This window comes from Engystomops pustulosus, chromosome 8 (genome assembly GCF_040894005.1).
Source record: "Engystomops pustulosus chromosome 8, aEngPut4.maternal, whole genome shotgun sequence".
Lineage (NCBI taxonomy): Eukaryota > Metazoa > Chordata > Amphibia > Anura > Leptodactylidae > Engystomops > Engystomops pustulosus.
The window spans coordinates 20,887,476-20,915,450 of record NC_092418.1 but is presented as its reverse complement, the minus strand read 5'-3'; the positions used below and the strand labels follow the sequence as shown (position 1 = coordinate 20,915,450).

The 27,975-nt window shown below is 47.3% G+C and overlaps 1 protein-coding gene across 6 annotated transcripts in view; it reads left to right on the top strand.

Annotated features, from left to right (window-relative positions):
* Window positions 1–27,975, top strand: part of LOC140074871 (dynein axonemal assembly factor 8-like) — a 48,833-nt gene that overhangs the window by 3,681 nt on the left and 17,177 nt on the right. The window contains exons 2-25 of one of the 6 annotated variants that reach the window (XM_072120128.1): window positions 2,953–3,011; window positions 6,827–6,975; window positions 7,166–7,261; window positions 8,248–8,562; window positions 8,919–9,000; window positions 9,453–9,624; window positions 9,808–9,972; window positions 10,486–10,767; window positions 11,377–11,527; window positions 14,056–14,238; window positions 14,314–14,466; window positions 14,678–14,872; window positions 15,011–15,121; window positions 15,602–15,746; window positions 15,859–16,174; window positions 16,266–16,327; window positions 17,038–17,192; window positions 17,480–17,621; window positions 18,339–18,470; window positions 19,179–19,370; window positions 24,553–24,864; window positions 25,665–25,715; window positions 26,252–26,305; window positions 26,980–27,149. In XM_072120128.1, the coding sequence (XP_071976229.1) occupies window positions 6,847–6,975; window positions 7,166–7,261; window positions 8,248–8,562; window positions 8,919–9,000; window positions 9,453–9,624; window positions 9,808–9,972; window positions 10,486–10,767; window positions 11,377–11,527; window positions 14,056–14,238; window positions 14,314–14,466; window positions 14,678–14,872; window positions 15,011–15,121; window positions 15,602–15,746; window positions 15,859–16,174; window positions 16,266–16,327; window positions 17,038–17,192; window positions 17,480–17,621; window positions 18,339–18,470; window positions 19,179–19,370; window positions 24,553–24,864; window positions 25,665–25,715; window positions 26,252–26,305; window positions 26,980–27,149 (3,765 nt within the window). In that variant the 5' untranslated portion in view covers window positions 2,953–3,011; window positions 6,827–6,846. Of the gene's footprint in view, window positions 1–2,607; window positions 3,012–6,826; window positions 6,976–7,165; window positions 7,262–8,247; window positions 8,563–8,918; window positions 9,001–9,452; window positions 9,625–9,807; window positions 9,973–10,485; window positions 10,768–11,376; window positions 11,528–14,055; window positions 14,239–14,313; window positions 14,467–14,677; window positions 14,873–15,010; window positions 15,122–15,601; window positions 15,747–15,858; window positions 16,175–16,265; window positions 16,328–17,037; window positions 17,193–17,479; window positions 17,622–18,338; window positions 18,471–19,178; window positions 19,371–24,552; window positions 24,865–25,664; window positions 25,716–26,251; window positions 26,306–26,979; window positions 27,150–27,975 lie in introns of those variants that run through there. The other 5 variants (XM_072120133.1, XM_072120129.1, XM_072120130.1 and 2 more) reach the window with 5 other exon arrangements.

Sequence of the window (27,975 nt, the reverse complement as noted above, 5' to 3'; positions counted from 1 at the left end):
ACGGGGGGTGCAGGGAGCACAAAACAGAGAACACGGGGGTGCAGGGAGCGCAGGACAGGGGACACGGGGGGTGCAGGGAGCACAGGACAGGGGACACAGGGGGTGCAGGGAGCACAGGACAGGGGACACGGGGGTGCAGGGAGCACTGGACAGAGAACACGGGGGTGCAGGGAGCACTGAACAGAGAACACGGGGGTGCAGGGAGCACAGGACAGAGAACACGGGGGTGCAGGACAGAGAACACGGGGGTGCAGGACAGAGAACACGGGGGTGGAGGGAGCACATGACAGGGGACACGGGGGGTGCAGGGAGCACAGGACAGGGGACACGGGGGGTGCAGGGAGCACAGGACAGGGGACACGGGGGTGGTGGTGCAGGGAGCACTGGACAGGGGACACGGGGGGGGGGTGCAGGGAACATGGGACAGAGAACACGGGAGTGCAGGACAGAGAACAAGGGGGTGCAGGTAGCACAGGACAGGGGACACGGGGGTGCAGGGAGCACAGGACAGGGGACACGGGGGTGCAGGGAGCACAGGACAGGGGACACGGGAGTGCAGGGAGCACAGGACAGAGAACACGGGGGTGCAGGGAGCACTGAACAGAGAACACGGGGGTGCAGGGAGCACAGGACAGAGAACACGAGGGTGCAGGACAGAGAACACGAGGGTGCAGGACAGAGAACACGGGGGTGCAGGACACAGAACACGGGGGTGCAGGACACAGAACACGGGGGTGCAGGACAGAGAACACGGGGGTGGAGGGAGCACAGGACAGGGGACACGGGGGGTGCAGGGAGCACAAAACAGAGAACACGGGGGTGCAGGGAGCGCAGGACAGGGGACACGGGGGGTGCAGGGAGCACAGGACAGGGGACACAGGGGGTGCAGGGAGCACAGGACAGGGGACACGGGGGTGCAGGGAGCACTGGACAGAGAACACGAGGGTGCAGGGAGCACTGAACAGAGAACACGGGGGTGCAGGGAGCACAGGACAGAGAACACGGGGGTGCAGGACAGAGAACACGGGGGTGCAGGACAGAGAACACGGGGGTGGAGGGAGCACATGACAGGGGACACGGGGGGTGCAGGGAGCACAGGACAGGGGACACGGGGGGTGCAGGGAGCACAGGACAGGGGACACGGGGGTGCAGGGAGCACAGGACAGGGGACACGGGGGGTGGAGGGAGCACAGGACAGGGGACACGGGGGTGCAGGGAGCACAAGACAGAGAACACGGGGGTGCAGGGAGCGCAGGACAGGGGACACGGGGGGTGCAGGGAGCACAGGACAGGGGACACGGGGGGTGCAGGGAGCACAGGACAGGGGACACGGGGGTGCAGGGAGCACTGGACAGAGAACACGGGGGTGCAGGGAGCACTGAACAGAGAACACGGGGGTGCAGGGAGCACAGGACAGAGAACACGGGGGTGCAGGACAGAGAACACGGGGGTGCAGGACAGAGAACACGGGGGTGGAGGGAGCACATGACAGGGGACACGGGGGGTGCAGGGAGCACAGGACAGGGGACACGGGGGGTGCAGGGAGCACAGGACAGGGGACACGGGGGTGCAGGGAGCACAGGACAGGGGACACGGGGGTGCAGGGAGCACAAGACAGAGAACACGGGGGTGCAGGGAGCGCAGGACAGGGGACACGGGGGTGCAGGGAGCGCAGGACAGGGGACACGGGGGGTGCAGGGAGCACAGGACAGGGGACACGGGGGGTGCAGGGAGCACAGGACAGGGGACACGGGGGTGCAGGGAGCACTGGACAGAGAACACGGGGGTGCAGGGAGCACTGAACAGAGAACACGGGGGTGCAGGGAACACAGGACAGAGAACACGGGGGTGCAGGACAGAGAACACGGGGGTGCAGGACAGAGAACACGGGGGTGGAGGGAGCACAGGACAGGGGACACGGGGGGTGCAGGGAGCGCAGGACAGAGAACACGGGGGTGCAGGGAGCGCAGGACAGGGGACACGGGGGTGCAGGACAGAGAACACGGGGGTGGAGGGAGCACAGGACAGGGGACACGGGGGGTGCAGGGAGCACAGGACAGGGGACACGGGGGGTGCAGGGAGCACAGGACAGAGAACACGGGGGTGCAGGGAGCGCAGGACAGGGGACACGGGGGTGCAGGGATCACAGGACAGGGGACACGGGGGGGTGCAGGGAGCACAGGACAGGGGACACGGGGGGTGCAGGGAGCACAGGACAGGGGACACGGGGGTGCAGGGAGCGCAGGACAGGGGACACGGGGGTGCAGGGAGCGCAGGACAGGGGACACGGGGGTGCAGGGAGCGCAGGACAGGGGACACGGGGGTGCAGGGAGCGCAGGACACATGGAAACATACAATATACATCTACCCTATATACATATTAGGTCTGTATTCTCATTACCCCTATACGTGTATATTATTGTATCACTCACCTGTGTCCTGGGGTGCAAGTCCCAAATTTTCCCAATCCTAAATGTCCCTGTGTGTCCTGTCCCCACCCCTGGACCCCCCGGCGTGTGGAGACCCTTCCTCTAAACCTTTGTAATGGTAATGACGCTGCACAATGGCCACCGGACACCTCCAGACTCCGGGAACATCTGACATGGATCTAGCTTACGAAAGTACGAAACCCCTGAAAGTTCCTGTAGCAGTGCAGGGGGCACCTTATATATATATGAGCATTGAGCGCCAGTATTATCGGGCACAGGAGTGAGGGCACCCATGAGGCAGAGGCACCCCTGAGGCACATGACACCTCTGCTTATACATCTGGGCAATGGAGCCTCTGCTGTTACTCAGAGAACTCTACCGCCACCTATCTGCTGCTCTGTGCACTGCACCCTCTGGACTAGTGTTTATTCATGGCTAGTACTGTCTCCTAGCAACAATGTTGATGTGCCGTGATTGGCCTATCTGCAACATGTGACCAGGAAACTATCATCTGTCTGTGCAGTGAGCAGTTGGAAAAGCTGGAGAGTAACCATAGATGTGACCCGGCATCTCCACACTGAGGTATTATCTATATATATTATATGTAATCATCAGATGTCACCGTACAGGGATAATACACACAGTAATGTCACAGTACAGGGATAATACACACAGTAATGTCACAGTACAGGGATAATGCACACAGTGCTGTCACAGTACAGGGATAATACCCACAGTGATGTCGCAGTACAGGGATAATACACTCAGTGATGTCACCGTACAGGGATGATACACACAGTGATGTCACAGTACAGGGATAATGCACACAGCGATGTCACAGTACAGGGATAATACACACAGTGATGTCACAGTACAGGGATAATACACACAGTAATGTCACAGTACAGGGATAATACACACAGTGCTGTCACAGTACAGGGATAATACACACAGTGATGTCACAGTACAGGGATAATACACACAGTGATGTCACAGTACAGGGATAATAATACACACAGTGATGTCACAGTACAGGGATAATACACACAGTGATGTCACAGTGCAGGGATAATACACACAGTGATGTCACAGTACAGGGATAATACACACAGTGATGTCACAGTACAGGGATAATACACACAGTGATGTCACAGTACAGGGATATTACACACAGTGATGTCACAGTACAGAGATAATACACACAGTGACGTCACAGTACAGAGATAATACACAGCGATGTCACAGTACAGGGATAATATACACAGTGATGTCACAGTACAGGGATAATACACACAGTGATGTCACAGTACAGGGATAATACACACAGCGATGTCACAGTACAGGAATAATACACACAGCGATGTCACAGTACAGAGATAATACACACAGTGATGTCACAGTACAGAGATAATACAAAGAGTGATGTCACAGTACAGGGATAATACACACAGCGATGTCACAGTACAGGGATAATACACACAGTGATGTCACAGTACAGAGATAATACACACAGTGATGTCACAGTACAGGGATAATACACACAGTGATGTCACAGTACAGGGATAATACACACAGTGATGTCACAGTACAGGGATAATACACACAGTGATGTCACAGTACAGGGATAATACACACAGTGATGTCACAGTACAGGGATAATAATACACACAGTGATGTCACAGTACAGGGATAATACACACAGTGATGTCACAGTGCAGGGATAATACACACAGTGATGTCACAGTACAGGGATAATACACACAGTGATGTCACAGTACAGGGATAATACACACAGTGATGTCACAGTACAGGGATATTACACACAGTGATGTCACAGTACAGAGATAATACACACAGTGACGTCACAGTACAGAGATAATACACAGCGATGTCACAGTACAGGGATAATATACACAGTGATGTCACAGTACAGGGATAATACACACAGTGATGTCACAGTACAGGGATAATACACACAGCGATGTCACAGTACAGGAATAATACACACAGCGATGTCACAGTACAGAGATAATACACACAGTGATGTCACAGTACAGAGATAATACAAAGAGTGATGTCACAGTACAGGGATAATACACACAGCGATGTCACAGTACAGGGATAATACACACAGTGATGTCACAGTACAGAGATAATACACACAGTGATGTCACAGTACAGGGATAATACACACAGTGATGTCACAGTACAGGGATAATACACACAGTGATGTCACAGTACAGGGATAATACACACAGTGATGTCACAGTACAGGGATAATACACACAGTGATGGCACAGTACAGGGATAATACACACAGTGATGTCACAGTACAGGGATAATACACACAGTGATGTCACAGTACAGGGATAATACACACAGTGATGTCACAGTACAGGGATAATACACACAGTGATGTCACAGTACAGGGATAATACACACAGTGATGTCACAGTACAGGGATAATACACACAGTGATGTCACAGTACAGGGATAATACACACAGTGATGGCACAGTACAGGGATAATACACACAGTGATGTCACAGTACAGGGATAATACACACAGTGATTTCACAGTACAGGGATAATGCACACAGTGATGTCACAGTACAGGGATAATACACACAGTGATGTCACAGTACATGGATAATACACACAGTGATGTCACAGTACAGAGATAATACACACAGTGATGTCACAGTACAGGGATAATACACACAGTGATGTCACAGTACAGGGATAATAATACACACAGTGATGTCACAGTACAGGGATAATACACACAGTGATGTCACAGTACAGGGATAATACACACAGTGATGTCACAATTCAGGGATAATACACACAGCGATGTCACAGTACAGGGATAATACACACAGTGATGTCACAGTACAGGGATAATACACACAGTGATGTCACAGTACAGAGATAATACACACAGTGATGTCACAGTACAAAGATAATACACACAGTGATGTCACAGTACAGAGATAATACACACAGTGATGTCACAGTACAGGGATAATACACACAGTGATGTCACAGTACAGGGATAATACACAAAGTGATGTCACAGTACAGGGATAATACACACAGTGATGTCACAGTACAGGGATAATGCACACAGTGATGTCACAGTACAGAGATAATACACACAGTGATGTCACAGTACAGGGATAATACACACAGTGATGTCACAGTACAGGGATAATACACACAGTGATGTCACAGTACAGGGATAATACACACAGTGATGTCACAGTACAGGGATAATACACACAGTGATGGCACAGTACAGGGATAATACACACAGTGATGTCACAGTACAGGGATAATACACACAGTGATGTCACAGTACAGGGATAATGCACACAGTGATTTCACAGTACAGGGATAATGCACACAGTGATGTCACAGTACAGGAATAATGCACACAGTGATGTCACAGTACAGGGATAATACACACAGTGATGTCACAGTACAGGGATAATACACACAGTGATGTCACACTACAGGGATAATACACACAGCGATGTCACACTACAGGGATAATACACACAGCGATGTCACACTACAGGGATAATACACACAGTGATGTCACAGTACAGGGATAATACACACAGTGATGTCACAGTACAGGGGATAATACACACAGTGATGTCACAGTACAGGGATAATACACACAGCGATGTCACACTACAGGGATAATACACACAGCGATGTCACAGTACAGGGATAATACACACAGCGATGTCACAGTACAGGGATAATACACACAGTGATGTCACAGTACAGAGATAATACACACAGTGATGTCACAGTACAGAGATAATACACACAGTGATGTCACAGTACAGAGATAATACACACAGTGATGTCACAGTACAGGGATAATACACAGTGATGTCACAGTGCAGAGATAATACACACAGTGATGTCACAGTACAGGGATAATACACACAGCGATGTCACAGTACAGGCATAATACACACAGTAATGTCACAGTACAGGGATAATACACACAGTGATGTCACAGTACAGGGATAATACACACAGTGATGTCACAGTACAGAGATAATACACACAGTGATGTCACAGTACAGGGATAATACGCACAGCGATGTCACAGTACAGGGATAATACGCACAGCGATGTCACAGTACAGGGATAATACACACAGCGATGTCACAGTACAGGGATAATACAAGCAGTGATGTCACAGTACAGAGATAATACACACAGTGATGTCACAGTACAGGGATAATACACACAGTGATGTCACAGTACAGAGATAATACACACAGCATAGTTACTGTGAGGCAGTGTTTGGGTGGGTGTACTATGGGGGATACAGCAGCTGGATATATGTATATACTTACCTGTGTGTTTCTCCAGGGTCTTCAGATATATAGCACATGATGGCGTCCAGTGATGACAGACAGAAGCCTGCGATGTTTCTGGCTGACCCTCCTGGGGCTCATGAGCTGCACTCACTTCTCTCCTCTGTGAAGCCGCCCTCCCTGGGCTCTGATACCAGCTCCCTGGTGAGTGCCGCATTGTACTGACATTGTACCCCAATATCCATCCTGCCCCTCTCTGCTCTGCTATACACCACACTGCAGTCTGATAAATACTCAGTATCATACACTAACTTCCCACCTGAGAGGCCGCCTCACACGTCCCGGGATAATTTGGGGTGTTGACGAGAGCTGTCACTCTTTTGTCTCCATACAGTCCGACCTGGAGTCTGAGGATGTGGAGATCTTCCAGAGGGACGACTGCCACTTGTCCGACGTGTCCGATGATGAGCATGGAGACTTTATCAATAAGGTACAGTGACCCTGGACAGACAAGGGAGAAGTCTGACCCTTAGGATCTCCTCTTGACCCTTCAAATGTGGGTGCAAGTCTGTGGCTAGAAAAGTATGAAAATGAGTTCTCATCCAGAGGGCAAACTTTCTTCTGGAGGCGAACTAGCTTGTGTTTGTAAGGGAAATGAGACCCTCAGTACGGACGTCAAGCGGGGGTCCATTGCTTTTATAGTAGACTCTCTTTTTGCTCATATTTCAGGACTTTAATGGGATCAGGGATGTGCTAAGACTGCCATGGGCCCTGGGCTGTATGAATATTACAGTATGACCCTACAAGTCTGGGAATCACTCCCTACATCTGGTACTAGAATCAGCTTCTTGGAGAATGGAGGATGCGTCCTCCTGCATTCAATCTGCATTTTCAGGACCTATGGAGGACCGTCAAAGGTCCTAAAATGGCTCCTGTGTACATGTGTATTGAGAGCAGGAACAGATGTACGAGGATTTCATGGGTGAAGGTCTTTCTGAGTATAAAATTTGGTGGGTGGTTTGGGTGGCAATGGGCCCCCTAGAAGGCTTGGGCCCCGGGCTACCGCCCAAACCGCCTGTATTATAATCCGATACTGGGTCGCACAGTGGGGCAGAATTACTTACCCGGTCCATTCGCGATCCAGCGGCGGGTTCTCCGACGCTGATTCGTGTCTTCCGGCGATTCAGTAAGGTAGTGCACCCGATGTCCACCAGGTGTCGCTGCTGCGTTGAAGTCCGTCGGAGTTCACTCCGACAGAGTGCATGCCGGCACCGGTGCGCCACAATCCGATCGCATGCGCCAAAAACCTGGGTCACTATCCCTGATCTGTGTGGGGTCTTCTCCATCTCTTTTCGAAATGGCCCCTCCTAATGTAAATGGTTGAAGAAGAAATAGGGATATGCTCCAGGATGTAGCTATCCCTCCCTGGTTACTGGGGACTTGTCCTATCTCACTTATTGTTCTGTTCTCTTTCAGATTTTGCCTTCACTAAAGATTGACCAGAAAGATGGCGGCGGCGGTGGTATAATGGCACCAGGCAGTATAATATCCCCACATATTCCTGATTTATCAAGTTCTGCATCAGATTATCTCACTGCATCCCACCCTAACATCGAGGGGATCCTGGGACACTCTCCGCCTCATATTCCATCACATCCCACAGAGACGGATGTTATCTCTCCAGAGACGGATAATCCAGAGACGGACAATATTGTAACATCTGGGAAAGGCCCAAGAGAAGATGAAACCGGACAGGGGGAGATAGAGCTCTTCCCTTTGCCGGCCATACAGGTCTGATGCCTAATAGATATTGGTTTGTTCCCTGTAATACACCAAGCTAAGCAAAGATGGCGCTAAAGGACAACACATTTTGGGGACTTTTAACGCTGTCTCTTATTTTGCAGTTTTTTACTATAAGTGGGGAATCCTAAAAGTCCTGTTACCTCCATTGGGGGCATTATACACGAGCAGGACTATTGGATCCGGTCCTGGTCCTTGTCAGTGCTCACTATTAGAATGGTCTTTAATTCATGCTACGATTTCCTGCTTGTGAGATCATCTGGATTCCTCCCAATTATGGATTATTGTTCAATTATATTTTTGTAGAAATAATTATTGAAATGATTAAGTCTTCCATTCCATTTCAGCTGATAGATCAGGAGGATTTGGAGACGATCCTTGAACGATTGACAGACGAAGTGAAACTACAAACCTCTGCAAGAGATCCAGGTGAGCCCTGTGTAGACGGTGACATTCATTTGACGTTAAAAAAGGTTTTCCATCAGTTTTCATATTGATGATCCCTCTTTAGGAAAAGCTATAAGTATGTGATTGGTCGATGACACCCATTCGGGTCAGAACCTGTACAGCGGGGGGAGCCAGTATACACTGTATAGGTTCCTGCAGCCAGTACAGGTGATTAGTATAGGGTCCAGATGTCAGACACCAATGATCACATATTCTGAGGCAGCAGAGCGGCTGATTGATGTAGGGTCCAGTTGTTAGACCCCCTCATAGTGCTGACCTATCCTGTAGATCCTCAACATACCCTGAACATGGAATCGAGTCGGGGAACCAGATTATGTTTTCTATTATAGATGACAAAAATTATGTATCCGTCTATGACTTGAGGTTGTTCCGTATCTGTGTCCATACACCTCGTGGTCTCTTTCCGTCCACAGTCGCGCCCTCGTCCGCGCTGTCCATAGAGAACAATGCGAAGAAACGTCAGGAACAGATCATGGCGCAGCTGCTGGATTTAAGTGCCAAGCAATCCCAGGCCAAGACTCCTCATCAGTGTCTTAACGGAGAACACGTGGACAGGAGAGGAGCGATTCCTGCGAGTTGTGACAGGTATCATGATGGGACGCTATGAGGACAGGGGTGGGATCCGGACAGATCTTGGTTAGAAGAAATGGGGTGCAAATTCAGATACGTACTAAGTGTTGCAAAGAAACTTTGCAATGTATCTCTTTATCACTAACCTTTCATTTTTTTTCTGGTAATTGTGAAGCACTCAGAAACTGTTATCTTTAGCAGAACCAATGTGAACAAGAACGTGGTGGATAAAGGGAGACACACTGAAGATTCCCCCACCGTCTTCATAGACCTGAGAGTGACGGCATCCAGTCCCAGCCTGATGACTGATGGTGGGAGAGCACCTATAAAGAACCCGGGGAGAGCCCATGTGCCACAGTATGTGTAAGATACATGCATGGTTTACTGCAAGGGTAATGATGATTTACCAATCCTCTAAGTGTCCGCATGGCCCTATGCCAGTCTGGAGCAGAAGCTGAGACCTCGGAGGTGTCTCTTTGCAGAGGTCGGGGAATAGAGACTGGGAGGGGACAAAGATCAGGGAACACAATGAAGGGAAAGTGACCGCAGGAACAGACTACACAGAGTTAGTTTGTAGTCTGTTACGATGGAAACAAAAAGGTAGGAATTATGGGCAGAATTAAAGGAGATTGCATGATATGGACCCAATTAGGATTTTTGTTTCGCTGTCAAACCCTTTGCTACTGATCTAAGACTTGAAATGCCTGTGGTTATGTCCGAGCATGGCCACCGCAGCAGCAGCCTGACTGTCATTCACAGGTCAGGGATCACGAGGGTAACGCATCTGCGATGTCATGCTGTAGAGTTCAGAAAAACTTGAATGTCCTGTCATTGTAATTGTAAAATGCACTTTACATTGTGACCATTATCCTGCAGGCCAATACACACCGGGAAAAGCGCACTGCTGCGACAACTACGTAACCACAAGACGGGTCCTCCTTCACCATCTCCACACCGTAACGCTCAGCTGCCTGACATTTCACAACCCCCCAAAAAGATCAGAACCCGGAGTGACCAGACACTGAACGTCCCCTCTGATGTCACTCAGGAGAAGGAGGTAGTGCTGGAGCTGGACGTCAGCTTAAAAGAAGGAGATGCTAGAGAAGAACACCCAAGTAAGAAGGATAAGGAACCCATAAAAACACAGGAAGTTCACAGGTAAGGTGTCAGGGGTGATGATCTTCCATGGAGCCTGGAGCCCCTCAGGCTCATTTGCATGCAGTCCTTCATCCTGGTGGTAGATGCCCTTTAAAGGGCAACTCCAGTTTGTATGAATGACTAATACTGGTGAATGTTGGAAATTCTCTAATAAATCTTATTAAAAAATTCTTAGCCTGTTTTCCTCCTTCTGTTAATCTTTAACAGCGCCCATATCAGCCTTGTACACCTAAGTCTACAGAGCGGGAAGGGTGAGGCTGCTGCCCCTAGTATGTCATTCATTGCCAGCATTATCTTGCTGGATTTAATAGATTGCAGTTTCTTAGCTCTGCTAAACTTCTTAGTTTGTGTCTCTGTACCATCACCCTCCCCTCTCCATAGACTCTGCGCAGGAAAGAGCCGAACAGCCTGATTGGATTTTTCTTCTTCTGTAGAATATATTACATTGATACTTATATTAGTTTATGTACAGACATGTGGCTGCATCATGCCATGGAGCAGCCAGTCCCATAATAAGGAAGAAACTTTGTTTAGCGGTTTATATGGAGATACCAAGATTACGGTGAATGTAAAGAATTGTGGTGTAAATGTTGTTGTTTTGTGTCACAGCAGCACAGAGGAGCAATCCCGGAGAGAAAAGCATGAGAGGGAGAAGAGAAGCAGACAGAACATGCAGAGCCAGCTGGAGGGGATGAGGCCTCGGAGCTCTGTGAGCGGGGGGCAGCCCATGGCAGAGCAGACACCACTGCTATTCCACAGGGTAAGACCCGTAACTCATGATGTAAGATGGTGCTGGAAGAGGGTAGTTGTCCCTGATCACCAGTCCCCTCCCCACTTTAGCTTCTTCAAAAACGACGTAAAAAGTCCAATAGCAGCCGTCCGGTATAAAGGAGGGTCTTTTATGTTTGTGTTACCTATTAGTAGGATATGTCATCAATCAGGGCTTGGGGACCCATCAATTATCTAATTCTGGCTGCCTCCAGTGCTGGAATCAACATAAAGGCCAAAAATCCAGTATCCACAGGGTCAGCTGGAGAGAATGGCGCCGGACTTCTGACTGTTTCCTATGTTAATCCTGATCAACCTTTACCTTTATAAGGGTTGTCCAGAAAACATGGCTGCTTTCTTTTCCAACTTGGCTCTATTCATCTCTATACAACTGAGCTCTAATACAGGCACAAACCAGGGCCAAGGCTGGTGCTGTTTTTGGAAGAAAGCAGCCATGTTTTTCGGCCTCTGGAGAAACCCTTTAAAGGGACCTGTCACCAGGGACCTCATTTTCACTAAAGACAGGTTGCAGAAGGTCATTACAGCTGCAGTGCAAATATGTCTTTCTGTCTTTTGTAAGCATTTACATTACAATATACACTCACCGGCCACTTTATTAGGTACACCTGTCCAATTGCTCGTTAACACTTAGTTTCTAATCAGCCAATCAAATGGCGGCAACTCAGTGCATTTAGGCATGTAGACATGGTCAAGACAATCTCCTGCAGTTCTCCCGAGCATCAGTATGGGGAAGAAAGGTGATTTGAGGCCTTTGAACGTGGCATGGTTGTTGGTGCCAGAAGGGCTGGTCTGAGTATTTCAGAAACTGCTGATCTACTGGGATTTTCACGCACAACCATCTCTAGGGTTTACAGAGAATGGCCCGAAAAAGAAAAAACATCCAGTGAGCGGCAGTTCTGTGGGCGGAAATGCCTTGTTGATGCCAGAGGTCAGAGGAGAATGGGCAGACTGGTTTGAGCTGATAGAAAGGCAACAGTGACTCAAATCGCCACCCGTTACAACCAAGGTAGGCAGAAGAGCATCTCTGAACGCACAGTACGTCGAACTTTGAGGCAGATGGGCTACAGCAGCAGAAGACCACACCGGGTGCCACTCCTTTCAGCTAAGAACAGGAAACTGAGGCTACAATTTGCACAAGCTCATCGAAATTGGACAGTAGAAGATTGGAAAAACGTTGCCTGGTCTGATGAGTCTCGATTTCTGCTGCGACATTCGGATGGTAGGGTCAGAATTTGGCGTCAACAACATGAAAGCATGGATCCATCCTGCCTTGTATCAACGGTTCAGGCTGGTGGTGGTGGTGTCATGGTGTGGGGAATATTTTCTTGGCACTCTTTGGGCCCCTTGGTACAACGCCACAGCCTACCTGAGTATTGTTGCTGCCCATGTCCATCCCTTTATGAGCACAATGTACCCTGTAACATCTGATGGCTACTTTCAGCAGGATAATGCGCCATGTCATAAAGCTGGAAGCATCTCAGACTGGTTTCTTGAACATGACAATGAGGTCACTGGACTCAAATGGCCTCCACAGTCACCAGATCTCAATCCAATAGAGCATCTTTGGGATGTGGTGGAACGGGAGATTCGCATCATGGATGTGCAGCCGACAAATCTGCGGCAACTGTGTGATGCCATCATGTCAATATGGACCAAATATGGACCAAAATCTCTGAGGAGCTTCCAGCACCTTGTTGAATCTATGCAACGAAGAATTGAGGCAGTTCTGAAGGCAAAAGGGGGTCCAACCGGTTACTAGCATGGTGTACCTAATAAAGTGGCCGGTGAATGTAATTGTGTGTTATAGCTTACACCTGCATCCTGACAAAATCCTGGGGTAGTCACAAGGGCTGGACTTTTGGTTTGGATGCATTTCAAAAAACAACATGTGGCTTGTCTGTGTTACTCCCTGCTCAGAGCTTGGCCCCCACCTTTGTGCTCCTGTCTAGCTCCACCTCCTGCTCCTTCTCAGAGGTCACAGCCTGGTCAGCCTGACATCAGTGGGGAGGGATAGAGTTTTACAGGAGCAAAAAGATGGAGACAGCCTGCAGCTCAGACAAGTCACATGTTGTTTTTTGAAATGCATTCAAACCGAAGCCCAACCCCTGGGACTACACAGAGGATTCTGTATTGCTAAGTTATAAAACACAATTCTATTGTAATGCAAATGCTTAGAAAAGGCAGAGAGACATTTTTGCACTGCAGGTGTCATGGGCTTTTACAATATGTCTTGAGATGAGATCCCTGGTGACAGGTTCCCTTTAAGTGTGACTGTGATGCGGCAGGTGGCGCCGCTGTGCAGGACAAATCAGCAAGTAGGCGGCAGCACAACCGCATCATGTAGACCCTTTATTCTTATTATAACAGACCAGTAGTCGGACCCCCACGCTTCATACGTAATATCATACCCTCACCTTTTTGAGATGGGAACACCTCTTTTATACAGTTGCAGGGATCCAGTACAGTGGCAGCAGTCATGGCAATGTTTCTACTTTACAGGAAGCGTCGTACAGCCCGGAGATAGATACCCTGCCGGCCCGGAGCGGGGCAGAGCTGTTACTCGTCACTGTCTGGCTGTCCAGCTGCGGGCAGGTTCTGATGCCAGGACACCAGATGGGCCGCTCAGTGCTGTCCTCACCTGCCAATGTGTACAACGCTCTACTTGTCTGGCTTCTCTCCATGGTGAGGATATCACTGCCCCCCCCCCCTCCTCATCCTTCATCCAGTATCATCATCCTACATTGTCCTATGTCTTAGGTTGCTTCTTTACATCCCGACTATGAGGGAGATGCCCCTTTCCAAGTACTAGGACTACAACAGATGTGGCGGGAGGAAGGATTGGCAGTATATGCCTGTGTCTCGCCAAGTGAATTGCCAGCCCCTAAAAGTACCAAGATGAGAAGGCACAAGGTGGGAGGATTGTTGGTGACATAGTGACGTCCCTGCATGTCAATTTTAACTGTGCTGCCTTGTTCCTCTGTTGCTCCTCCGGGAAATGTCAAATGACATTTGGGCTTCACGATGCCCGCAGCTGAATGTGCATAATGGGGGTTGTAGTTGTGATTTTTCATGTATGTTAATTTAACCAAACTGTGGTTTGTTTTTTCGCGCACTGTCGCAGGGTAAAGAAGACTTTCGTGGGACATCTGATTTTTACCGACAAGTGTCTCTGTTCCTGTCACATCACACCCTGCAGAGCGTCACCCCCTGGAGAGATAGTGTTATACAACAGCTGCAGGGGGAACTATTCCCGCTAAACCTGGAGGTCCCGGGTGTGAAATTAAACAATATTGTGTCAGTGAACCCTGACCCCCAGGTAAGTAAATCCCCACATTCCCTATAGCTCCCTCTAGAGGTGGCTGTATGGAGATTACTAAATATTATTTGTATGATTACAGTTATAAGATTGTCTGGTTTTGTGCAGTGATCTCATCACATTTTGACCCCTTATCAGGCCGTAGAAAAAGTATTCTCCTCTCCCTCTGGATTCTTCTGGCAAACGCTGGAAACTGAGGAGAAGCTGAGCTCTCTGGCCCCAGAATTCTCCTTAGATGGTGAAATTGAGGTAAGCAGGGGGGTAACTACAGGGGTAACAGCCATAGCAGCTGCTATGGGTCCCGCAGTGTCTGGGTGTCCTGGCTTCCAAACTGACACACAAGTATATAAATGTTTGTATGTGAGTTAACAAATATATATATTTTTTAAGGGAGTAGGGGGCCCTGTCTCTCCTAGTTACCCCCCTGGGGGTACGCGTTGGAAAAAGAACGTAGAATTAAAGGGGCGAATGTCAAGAGTCATACCTCTGATATTCTGAAATTGATGAACTAAACATATAGATGAAATATCTCTTCAATTATACTTATGTGGCCGCCATTATCACAGGGGACCCCTAACTGGTTCATCACACTTATCGAGACTCTTGGAAAGTTGTGTGACAACCCATTGCTATTACTTCTGTTACTAGTTGTCACCCATCTTTCCCAGGCGTGAGTTGTACCATTCATAGGACCCTCTCAGGATTCATTTATCCTTCCTTTCTCCTCAGGTTGTTCCAGTCATCATGTACGGTACACTTCTGCGCAATTCTGTTGCTTTTTACCACGCCTTACACCTTATCCTCACGGGGGGGCTGGATATATGTGGAGTGAGATTGCTTTACCCAGAAGCCTCTGCTCTTCCTCACAACATATGTAAGTATGTGGCTGAGCATGAAGTCATGTTTGGTACGAGCACCCGCTAATCACCAGGATGGGGGCCACGGTCATATATGTTGTGTTTATAGGTTTAACCCTCTGTTTCCAGCTACAGTCCCCCCCTCCTATGCTGGAAGCGTTGTGAGAAGGCTGCCCATCCTCGCTATGGCGCTGCGAGGGTCTCATGCAGGCAGGATTTGGGAAAGTATAGCAGGTCCTTGCGATCCACAGCTTGCCCGTCAGACGGATCAGAACTCGCTGAGCGCCCTTTATGGCCTCACAAGAGAATCTCCGCTCCTGCATTATTCCCGCACCTCAGGCAGCATATTGAAGGACCTCAGTCTGTGGTTCGGGGGTAGAATACCCAGCAGTGGTGTAGTCAGTACTAGAGTCCCTAATACACCGGGACGGAACGCGTCACCCAGGTAATAAGGGCCACGTTTGCATTTATCTATTTCAAAATGTATTATATACATTTTTTTGTAATTTGCTCCTTTTTTTAATTTTTAAAACTAGATCTTGGAGCTCAGCGGGAAGCGAGTGCCGTCCACCTGCTCTGCTGACAGCGACCACTAGGGGTGAGTAACACAATAGTGATTGAAATAAGTATTGGCTCACCTCCTGGGTGCACGGCCTTGTGGAAGGATCCTCAAACAGCAGGAAAATGGTCAGGACTTCACCTACCTTAAAATGTCGGCTTCAAGCTTTATTGGATAGATGACACTTTAAAAGCAGCGATAGAAATACATAAGTGCAGAGAAAATCTGATGTGTCACAGTGCATGGTAACACAATGGGGCTCATTTACTAAGGGCTCTGCGTCTGCATTTCCGTCGGGTTACCCGAATTTTCGGATTTCGGCACTGGCTTTCATGCAACAGAAATGGGGGGCGTGGCCGTCGGACAACCCGACAGATTCTGAAAAAACGCGGAATTTACAAAACGAAATGTGTCGCAAGATCAGCACTTACATGCACCGACAAGATGGTGAACTCCAGCGGACCACCTACTGGATATCGGCCGCACGACCTTAGTGAATCCCGGCAGAACCCGAATCCTCATCGGAAAACGCAACGCAGGATCGCGACTGGACTGCTTAAGTAAGTAAATGAGCCCCAATGCGTTGATATGAAACACTTTAAGGGGCTGTGCCATGTTTACTTGTTATAGGATAGGGGATAATATTCCGATTATTGGGAGCCCCTTTTATGTAGGCCCTTAAGGTTTCATCTGTCCCATAACTGATGTGTCTTGATTATGTTATATATATATTTTCTGGCTCCCTCCAGGTGATGTCTTCCTGGTGGTCTCTCCTATTGTCCCGCCATGTGCCTATGGTGATGTGATTGACACTTGCTGCCAGCGAGGATTCGCCATTCATGGTATCCGCCGCCTTCGTCTCTCTGCTAAACATGGAGCCTTGTTGAACATGTCTGCTGCCCAGGTATAGCATTCCGAATTGCCAAATATTGTCCCTCTTTTGTAGCAGATTTGGAGCTTATAGGGGGTTTGCCATTTTATAATGTTATGGAGTATTACTAGGATACCCCATAACATTTCTATCTGTATGGGACAGACTTTTGGAAACCCAGTGCTCAGTAAAGGATCTGCTTAGCTTACCTAGTACTGTAGCCAATTATTCTGACAATTGGTGGGACTTGTAGTTGCCAATGAGGAAGTGATGGCATACTCACATCTCATGTTACTCATCTTATTCTCCTTTTATTGCAGGTGCCTATCTTCTGCTCCATTAAACCATCCACCCATCCAGAGGAGAAGTTGAACGTGTCGGTTACTAAATCGCATCTCCACTGCTTACTGCTCCTCCTCAGGAAGGAGAACGCAGCACGTAATACCCCAGCGCTCCTCCAAGGTGATGTCCATAGTTCACAATATACCTAGATGTTTGTAGTTGTTTTAGAAAGGAAAACAAGAATGAGCGGCCATATTGGTTGGCGACCAGCCCTTACTTCTTGTTCCTGATCACTTTTGCAAAGGTTTCACCTTCAGTTCACCAAAATGAAGAAGTAAAAAATGTGTCTTTTGGTGTCTACATTTCCTAAGCCAAACTATGTGTCTCTATGGTAACAGACTACAACCAAGCACTATATAGTCTGACCCTGCAGTAAACTACTAAAACTCCCTATATATTCTTCTGCTTACCTGATAACAGAAGGAGGGCAAAGGCAAAGGAGTAACTCTGAGTTTTAGTGAAGTCAATGTTAATCTCTCTTTTGCTTCTTAAAGGGGACGTTACATTATTGTCATATATCCCCTATTCATAGGGGAGATGAATGTCTGATACCAAGGGATTGGACCCTCGGCATTCAGCAAAATGGAGTCCTATGCAGTATAGGGCATCTCAGGGAGACTTGTGGTCTAATATATTGCTGATAGCCGGACCATTTGTGATCACACATTTATTTTCTATTCAAGGACATGAAATACATTTCTGTAATGACAACACCCCTTTAAGACATAGCTTTCACATAGGTGCTGTATACAGAAAACAATACAACAAGCCTTCTGTAAGAGAGCGGCCTATAGCTGAGACACATTCACCACCTAACATATTATTACTCTCTTTCAGGATTGATGAATGACCTGGCTGAGCAGGGTCTCCTTGGTCTAATCCGCTCCAACCTTCTCCATCCTGAGCATCTTGATCACAATATGTGTTTTCATGTGGTGTCTTATTCTGACAGCCTGCTACAAAGTCTGGGTAAACATACTTCTATTTCCAGATGATTGCTGTAGGGTTATGGGAGGGAGAGGAGGGGGATGCAGCTGCAGTTTAAATTTGGCTTTGTGGTTGTAAAACTTTATGGTGTGAGAGGAGAGGGAAGGCAGAGGTATGGAGACATACACGTTCAGTATGTGGTGCACAGTATTTTAGGGTTAGAAGCCTGCTGGATCCTCCACCTGAATAAGGACAAAGGTCAGGTCAGAAAGAGTTTGGGATGTAAGGAAACATGGTACAGACATTTCCAGCTGCATCAAAGATCTATCTGCAGTTATGTACATCCCTGGCTTCACTGAATGACAGGTGGACAGGTCACTGCCTTCCACAAGGTCATCACAGCAGGTCTCCTCCTGCTGCAGTCATTGGCCCAGATTTTTTACTTTTGCACATTCCTTTCAGTGCAGACTGCTTGAAAGGGTATGTAAGAAGGCTGCACTATTCTGCACGCAGTCGGACCGTGCAACACATTTATCATGCAATGTTGGACAGAATTGTGTCGCCCCATGTTAAAGGAGCACCAAAAAAACCTTGGTGCAGTACAGGGGACGCCAGATTCATGAAGAACGCACGCCTCCATTCAGAAATCTGTCGCAAACTGCACCATTTTTGATAAACGTGGGCCATTGTCTGTACAATGTGGACAGTATATGTACAATGGTTACATCACTATCTCTGTGTCTCCGGCAGGCGGCAGCTTGCACTCGGTGCCAGACTCCAGCACCGTGTGGCACATGCAGTCCAGACAACCTTTCAGCTTTGACCCCGAACTCGAGCAAGTGGTAGTCCTGACTATAAGCGGCCGACAGGCCCTGCAGAAAGCCGGGTGCTTCCTCCGTCAGATCCTTAGACCAAAGCCTAAAATACAAGAGACGGTAACAGGTAAGCTTCCAAATATGATATGAAGATCCCTTAGGTCCGCGCCTTTGGTGATCATGGGTGATGCTACACATGCAATGGTCAATCCTATATCCACCCCATCCCCTTGTCCGTTCAGGAGCTGAGCTGTTATTCCAAGCATTGACTTATCGGCTCGGCTGTAACATATTTTACATTTACAGGACTCCTGTGTCATTACAATCCAATTCTCCCATATTACTTTGCCTCCGCTCAACAACTAGGCAATAGATTTCTTCCTCCCGCCGTCTCCTTAGCCCATAACACGACTTGTCTTTGGAGGATGGATGGTATTGTATTTCTTCCTCCCTCCCTCTCCGGTTGCAGGTCAGCCCGGAGGTTTACTGATCCATAGAGTAATCAATATCATGATGGGTGATAATGTAATATTCTCCCTACCATTAAATGGATACAGTTTATCACTTGGCTGATATTCCACTAGGTGGCGCCAGGCACTTGACATATAATACATTCTCCTCTGTGTGACCTGTATATCACATTCATAGCCCATAGTATCATCGGTAGGATGAGATGGCAAATCATTCTATATATTGGCTGAACATATTTATTGCATGCTGTTAGGAAATGCTATCACATATGATTGATGGGGGTCAGGACTCTGGGAACCCATCCTATGCAGAGAATGAAGGGGCTGCAGGGCTAATTCAACACTTCTCAGTATTCCCTTGCCCCCGGGCCGCCTACCGTGCAGAGGAACTGCAGCACATCTCCGTATAAGTGAATGGTGCAGAGAATGATATCCTCTGGGTTGGTCCTTAAAGTCGAACCCCCACCGATTACACATATGCAAGATTGGAATAACCCTTTATAGCTGGATCTGGGTCTAACCGAATGAATGGGACTGAGTCTCATATCAATGTCCTTATTATTTCTGTGGCAGTGATATAAACATAAGTATAGAGATCTGGAACTGTAAGATCTTAGAGGGGATGTCCAAAGATTACATTTTATCCTCTGTACACAGGATAGGGGATTACATGCTGATCGGTAGGGGTCTGAATGCTATATCCCCCCCACGATCATTATAATTGGACTCCTGTTTCCCTGAATTAATGGAGCGGCAGGTCGAGTATTCACACTACCACTGCAGTCATTCTCTGTGGCAGGGCTGGTGATAGTATGCAGTCCCATAGATAGTGAATGGAGGGTGTCAGGGGGTGCATGCAAAGTCATCATTCTTGTGATCAGTGAGGGTCCTTGCAGACGGACCCCCAGCAATCACTATTTTAGCCCCTAAACTGTACCTTTAGAACAACCCCTTTAAGATTACATTTACATGCAGTAGATTTTAGTGTAGATATTTCTGGGACTGTGCCATTAATCTTAATTGGGGGCACAGAAATCCCTTTATTACTGCCACAAATGGTCCTGATTTACAATTGCCAAAATTTCTGCATCAAAATCTCCCAACATGTGTTAAACCCATCTAAATTTACATTGGTGGGGTCCAGCTCATGGGTAGTGCACAAACAAGAGGGCTGCTGTATTATCAGATATGACAAAAAAGTCTATACAACCCCTTGAAAAGGGGAGAGAACCTGCTTCAATTAACACAAAATCTGTAGATTCTTACTTTTCAGTGTCCTCCGCTGCCGTCATAAATACAGTCATAACCTTGGACACGGCTTTGCTTTTAAACAACCCAAAATAAAAAAAAAAGTTTGTTCCCATCACAGATGTCCTTGCCAGACGGACACAAGTAATTTGTCATCTCTGGGAATCAGACAAGTCTGCCATTTCCTGATATAAATATATCTCCTAGATATGATCTGTGTAGAATGACTGCTCCGGGATCAGCAGAGCATTTAAAGGGACACTGTCCATGTAATGTAGTATACAGGAGGAGGAGGCATTTGGATGAGTTTCCAGATATATTCCATAAGGTCCTGGTGTACTTCTTCCCTACATACCACAATTTTAAAAATCTCAGCTAGTTTTTGGCACCACTAGGGGGCGATATGTTAATAGCTGTGCACATATTTGGTGTACGTGATTGGGAGCCGGATACTGATCTTTCTCTAGTGGTTACAACCTGATGCAGACGGTCAGCATTATGTATCAGTCATAGAATGCTAGAAGAGGTAGGAAATGCTGACTAATATATATATATATTGTAATCTCTCCAATCTTAAAGGGGTTGTGCAATTATGGATACTTATCCATAGGATAGGCGATAATTGTGGGACTTCTGAGACCCCTAGCTTTTGCAAAAATTGGGGGGCTGTAAAGATAGACGGGAGCGGTGCAACCCACATGTGAGATAAGACCTCTGCTGATTCCATCATAGTTTGTTAATTGGAATGAGAGTCAAAAATTACCCACAATGCGACACATCTACTCATAGGTCCGCATGATTGGATCTATGCTTCGCAGTACCTGCTGTTGGATGTAAGCAGATGTAGCAGAGCTGAGAGTGTCAGGATCAGGAAAAGCTCCTCACCTCGGTTTAGTTAACCGGAACCCACAGCAGCAACTTTGATCTGCGCCTTTAAAGGGCATCTACCACCAGAATGAAAGACTGTATGCAAATGAGCCTGAAGGGCTCCAGGCTCCATGAACACCTTTGGAGCCCCTCAGGCTCAATTCAATTCAGTCCTTCATCCTGGTGGTAGATGCCCTTTAAGACGTTACGACCTTGAGACTGTAGGTTTAAATGTGCACAATCCATGCCGATAAGTGTGAAAGCTCTTATCATGCATGTCAGTTCTGCGGTGCAATGCTCTGCAGATCCTTGCAAAAAGATCACTGAAAGCACCTGCGCCTTGCAAAGAGCCCGCACCACTTCTCTGCTCCCAAACAGAAGTAAGAGCCGCGCCGCGCTCCGACACTACAATATTATATAGTCAGGTCCCCAGGGACACAGGACTGGAGGTGAACACTGATCAGCTTCTACACTGCCAGATTTCTGCAGACACAGACACATCTGGCTATGGTGCAGATGCTCCTGTGTTCTGTGTCTTCTACATGAGCCCCTCTTACAGTGCCCCTAATACTAGAGGATTCCCCCACTCTGTAGATTATAACTTCAGAAATTCTAATGATAAATAATACGTATGAATAAAACGGAATTGGTAAATTGGACCATTTAGTGAGTTCTGATACACTGTAACGAACCTCCATGTGTGTATGGTTCTCATTCAATTACAGCAAGCAGGCATAGTGACTAGGCCTTGTGTCTATCTATCTATATAATATCATGTGTCTTTATAAATAATAACCTATTAAAAAACAACTTTTTGCATCTGCCTCCATCTAGTGGCCTAAACGACAGCATCTCACTTTACAGCCTGCTGCAAAATGAAATTTTGTAGACTCATTGTCATGGATAGTGTGTGATCTGCTTCAGATAAGACATAGAATAGAGTATATATTCATTATGGCCTTCACATCCCTTTAAAGGGAACCTGTCACCAAATTTTACCCCATTAACCTCCCAACCCCCTCAGGTCGGGGGTGAATTTTCCTTTTTAGAATTCCCTTTTTTATGTAACATCTCCCCCCATTACCTATAAAATAATCTCCTCCAAAATCAGGGGGAGTGTCACATCAGACGCCCCTTTCTTTGGTTATATAGCACCTAGAAACATGCTGCCGGTGTCATATTAAAGATAAGAATATCATCTTTCAGATTGCATCAGGATTGTGGTAGATCACAGAACCACACTCCTCATGTGATCTGAAAGAAGAGATTCTTTGAAAGGCACCAGCAGAATGTTTTTAGGTCCCCCGAACAAAGGGGTGTCTGAAGTGACTTTCCCATGCAGTCTCTAAACATAACTTATCTCTGAAAAATATGACTCTTCTCTGCATGACATTTGAGGAGATTTGTTTTAGGTAAGCGGGTGAGGTTTCACATAAAATAGGGAGTTCTAGAAAGGACATTTTATTCCTTATCTGAGGGGACGGGGTGTGAAATCCGGATACAGGTTCCCTTTAAGCCCTCGCTTCAGACATCTCTGCGCTGACATCTGGAGTAAACATATATTGTGCTTCCCCCGATGCCTGAGACAATTGATATGAAGGATTTTCCTTCTCATTACAGATTTCCCAGCTTCCACATTTGCTCCCATCTCCCCCCGGGCTCGCCCTCCTTAATGGGCACATAGCGCCCGAGGCTTTTGCTGCCAGCTCATCCAAATTTAAGAATCGTCTATTTTTAGGCAGTTCCGTAAATAGGAATCCGAGGGCTTCCCCATTGGAGTCGTCTAGTACAGGCCGAGCGAGTGTGTCATTTGTTTCCGATGGAGCCAGAGCGGAGGCAGGGTAATGGGGTCACTGCTGCGATGGGGCCCTCATTTACATTTTAACCATTAAGGAGTGCCTAAGGTCTCCGAATGTTCACAGCCCCCTACCCCCCCAGGCAGCAGCCATACCCGCCACACTACATCCTACCATAGTCATATCCACATAGGGGTTACCACCACCCTCGCCGAAATCCTGTATCTGTCCAGAAAAGATGGGTCACCGCCCCCCGGAACTGTATACATTTCTCGCCATCCTGCGTTTTAGCAACTGGCAGAAGGGGACAGATGAATTATTGATATTTGCTGCTTTTATTTTTTATTAATTAAAGGGCAAATACTCTTTAAAAATTAAACGGCGCCATCATCTACGTGCACCGCCCCTACATTAATGGAGATTTTAAAAAAAGGCTAAAAAATGCTGACTAATGACTTTTTAATAATGCGTCGCAGAAAAGTGCTGAATTAGAGTTCTCCTCGAGTGGGCAGGGGGGCTATTCTGCAGGGTTTGGGGTCTCTGTGTTTATGTAGTCAGGTGCCATCAGTGTGAATTATTCAGGGGGCCAATACCTTGTATGAGGAGTAGGTGTTATGAACACACACAGAAATGTCTTCATTTAGGGAGTCATAATCTGCTTTTATAGGGGATCATAAATTCTTGTAAGAAGCCACCCCTAGGGGGACCACATAGGATTACAAAAACATGGCTGCTTCTAGAAATGTACTGAGTTCCTTATTGGCTGTATGCACTTAGCTCCCCCTAGTGGCATCGGCAGGCACTTAAGATTTTATCCGTATAATTCTACGGCTTGTTTTAGGATGTGGAGCTCTATATGAGCACAACAGAGCTCTGACCTCTATAGAATAGTCATCGTTAAAGGAAAATGTTCATTTTTTTCCTGCAGGAACTGGATTTCAAGGCTTTGAGCTCCTGGGTGTGAAGTGGATGCCTTCCCTGAGTTGGGTCCAGGCTACAGCAGTCACCCCGTACGAGGTGGGAGAACATCCCTGGCAGGAGAGTGTGAACCGGCTCGCATCTAGCCCGGCTCTAGTGTGTGCCCTGCGCCGCGTCCAAGCCTTCTCCACCCTGGCAAATGCCATTAAGGAGCTTGTTCCGGCAACTGCAAAGCAACAAGCCCAGGTCATCATGTCCGCCACCCCTGAGGTTGCTTTCCGTCAAGCTGTCCACTTTTTCACAGAGAAGGACTTGGTTTCTGGTAATCAAACTCCTATATGTATCCCTATTGATGATGTATCTTCCTTTCAGTATTCTTAAAGGTAACCAAGCACTGGTGACCCCCCCACAAACCACACACAGTACCTTTCAGATGTCTATATACATATTCCATTGGAGTCATTAGAGCCACCCCTCTTCTTTTATTCATGCCCTCTTTTACCAAAGATCCATTCATGGAGGCGAGGGAGCTCCAGCATATAGTCAAGCTACTCTTAGTATGTTGATACTGCTAACCTGGCTAAAGAGAATACCTGAGAAAGGGTGAATGAGGGAATTGAGAGATAAACTAACTGTGTATGACTCGCTGGAGAGAATTCCTGTGGGAGGGGTGAATGAGGGAATTGAGAGAGATGCTGACTGAATATGACTTGCTGAAGAGAATTTCTGAGGGAGGAATGAAGCTGATTTCTTTTCAGAGAGTCACACAATGATGTAGCTGAGCTGAGTCACACACACAGCCACTCTCAACCCCCTCATTCACCCCTCTCTCAGAAATTCTCTAGATCCCCGGCTCCAGGACTTTAAAAACAGAGGGCTTCAATAAAGTATTTTTTTAGGAGAATGCTGTCTCTAATCCCACAGGTAGAGGCATCAGTGAAAGATGTCTAAAAGGTAGTTTGTGTGGTTTGTGGAGGGGGTGCTGGTGGTTTCCCTGAAAATCTGTAATTCTCTGTTATCAGCCATTATTGCATATCGATGTCTGTATTGGACAATGCTTGTAGCACTTTAGCAGGATGCCCTCAGTTGTCCCATCCCTTATGTTAATATCCTACTCCATAGATTCCCAAGGACGACCCGTTCTGAAGTATATCGCTCCTCCTGGGACCCGAGGTAAGTGTGACAGTGCGGGTATCCGAGGTCGCACCATGGAAGGGGTTAGACTGGGTCAGAAAACCCAATTCTGAGTTGACCGGTCACTTGTTAAGGACCTTGGACGGTCCTGTATTACATTCACAGCCCATTGATTTTAGTAGGAAATGTGTAATTCTTTGTTTCCCCTGTGGAGGCGCTGCACAGGAATTGTAAACATAGATTCCAGCCGGGACATCTTTGTAGTACGAAGGGTGTAATGCCAGCGGACACCCTGCCTGGGCCACCTTGCCTTATAACTGTGTTAGACTATGCCATGTAGATAGTTAAGGCACCTTCCCCCATGGTGCCTGAGCAATAATGTACCTGGTCTCTAAGCTCTGGCAAAGTTGCCTGCAGTTTGTCCAATTCCTTGTACTCTTTAACAAGGCAACCTTGCTCTTCACCCATAAACCTTCACCGTGCAGCAGCTTTAGTAACAACCGGTGACAGCAGTCATCATGTGACTCCCTCTGTATACAACCCTAATGTACATCACATCCCTATCTCCCTGACAGGCGGAGGAGAACACAAGGGACACAGCGACTCCATATTCACCTACATGCTGTCAGGTAAGTCCTGAATAAAAGGAAAAAATTCTAACAATCTGTAAAAATGTTAGTGATCTTTAGATTTGTAGAACGGTTACGGATATAGATTAAAGGGACATACCCTGATTGGAGAAACTAAGGCTAAATAACTCCACTGTCATCCCTCTATCTATGACCCGGGATGTTACGCCTTAGTCTCCACCAAAGACTTGGACATTTCCATTATTCTGCCTGCAGTAGAGATGAGACAATATCCCTCCTCCGCTGTAGCTAAGCCCCACCCCCGCTTAAGTCAATTTTCAACTGAAACTGAATTTTTTTTTGTTTACTTGCTCATAGATTTGGTTTATTCACTTACTTTTGGGGTCAATTGTCCTCCGAACAATGGCGGCCTGTTTTTCATAACATCCTGTAGTTCAGCGTCGCTGCTCTAATAATGTAAGTTCCAGGTTAGAGAGAGAAAAACAACAACAACAACCACACGACTGGTGGGAAATTGGCTGAATATCAGATTTGGATTAAGGCCGTCAACACACAAACGGATCCTGCGACAGGATTTCTCTGTGTTTGGCCTCTTGGGGCCGGTGGCCTAATTACATTTGGCTCCACAATCATTATGGCAGCATTAGATTGGCGCATCTCGCGCTCGCTTTGATGTGTACAGTAAGCTTCTTGTGTCCTCGCACTACCCCCAGGTCCTCCTCCGCTCTTCACGCTTCTCCTCCTTAAACCCGGATCATGGAGCAGAAACTTGGGTAAGATCCTGCGCAAGATTGTGCTGCAGAGGTTTGTCCTGGTGGGAATGAAGATGGTGACCCTGACCCCAGAAGACTCATTACAGGTCATCCCCACCGGGGAGGTAGAGGTGAGGAGTCCACGATATCACCTACGTTTCTACATAAGAGGGGTTTTATAGCATTCAGACTCACTCATTCTCTAGTACTACTGACAAGTAGTTATTGGAAGATACAATGAGCGACCATGTTGGCTTTCAGCATGCCCAATCCTTGGTTACCTGTCACCAGATTTTTCCCCATTAAACTACTAGCCCCTCAGGTCACATATGAAATTACCTTTTCTAGAATTTCTCTTTATAATCTGGAATCCTTACCCCAATTTACCATCTCTGGAGAAGAGTCATATTTGCCTGAGATGAGTCAAGTCCCACCCAGGTCAACATCTGCAAAGAGTTTATATGTTCTCTCTGTGTCTGCGTGGGTTTCCTCTGGGTCCTCCGGTTTCCTCCCACACTCCAAAACATACTGGTAGGTTGGTTAGATTGTGAGCCCCATGTGGACAAGGACCAATTTGGCATGCTTTGTGCAGCGCTGCGTAATCTGTGTGCGCTATATAAATAAGGAATTATTATTTATAGGGTCACTTCAGACGCCCCTATCTTTGGTTCTATGACACATATAAACATGGTGTCATATTAAAGATAGGAATTGTTAGGCTTGTAGTTACAGTCCCACTGCATCCTCTAGTTTGGAGGAATATGTGTCAGCTGATCAAGTGGTTGGTTTATTTCATCTTTGAGGTAAAAAAAGATTAAAGTGTCTGTTTTCCAGCATCTTTAATATCAAGGGGCTATGTCTGGTTTTACAGCTTTGTCCAATGTGAACAAGTACTGTATAATAAGATTCAGCCTATAGGCAAGCTGCAATACCATGCATAGCCCGTGAAGCAAGAGT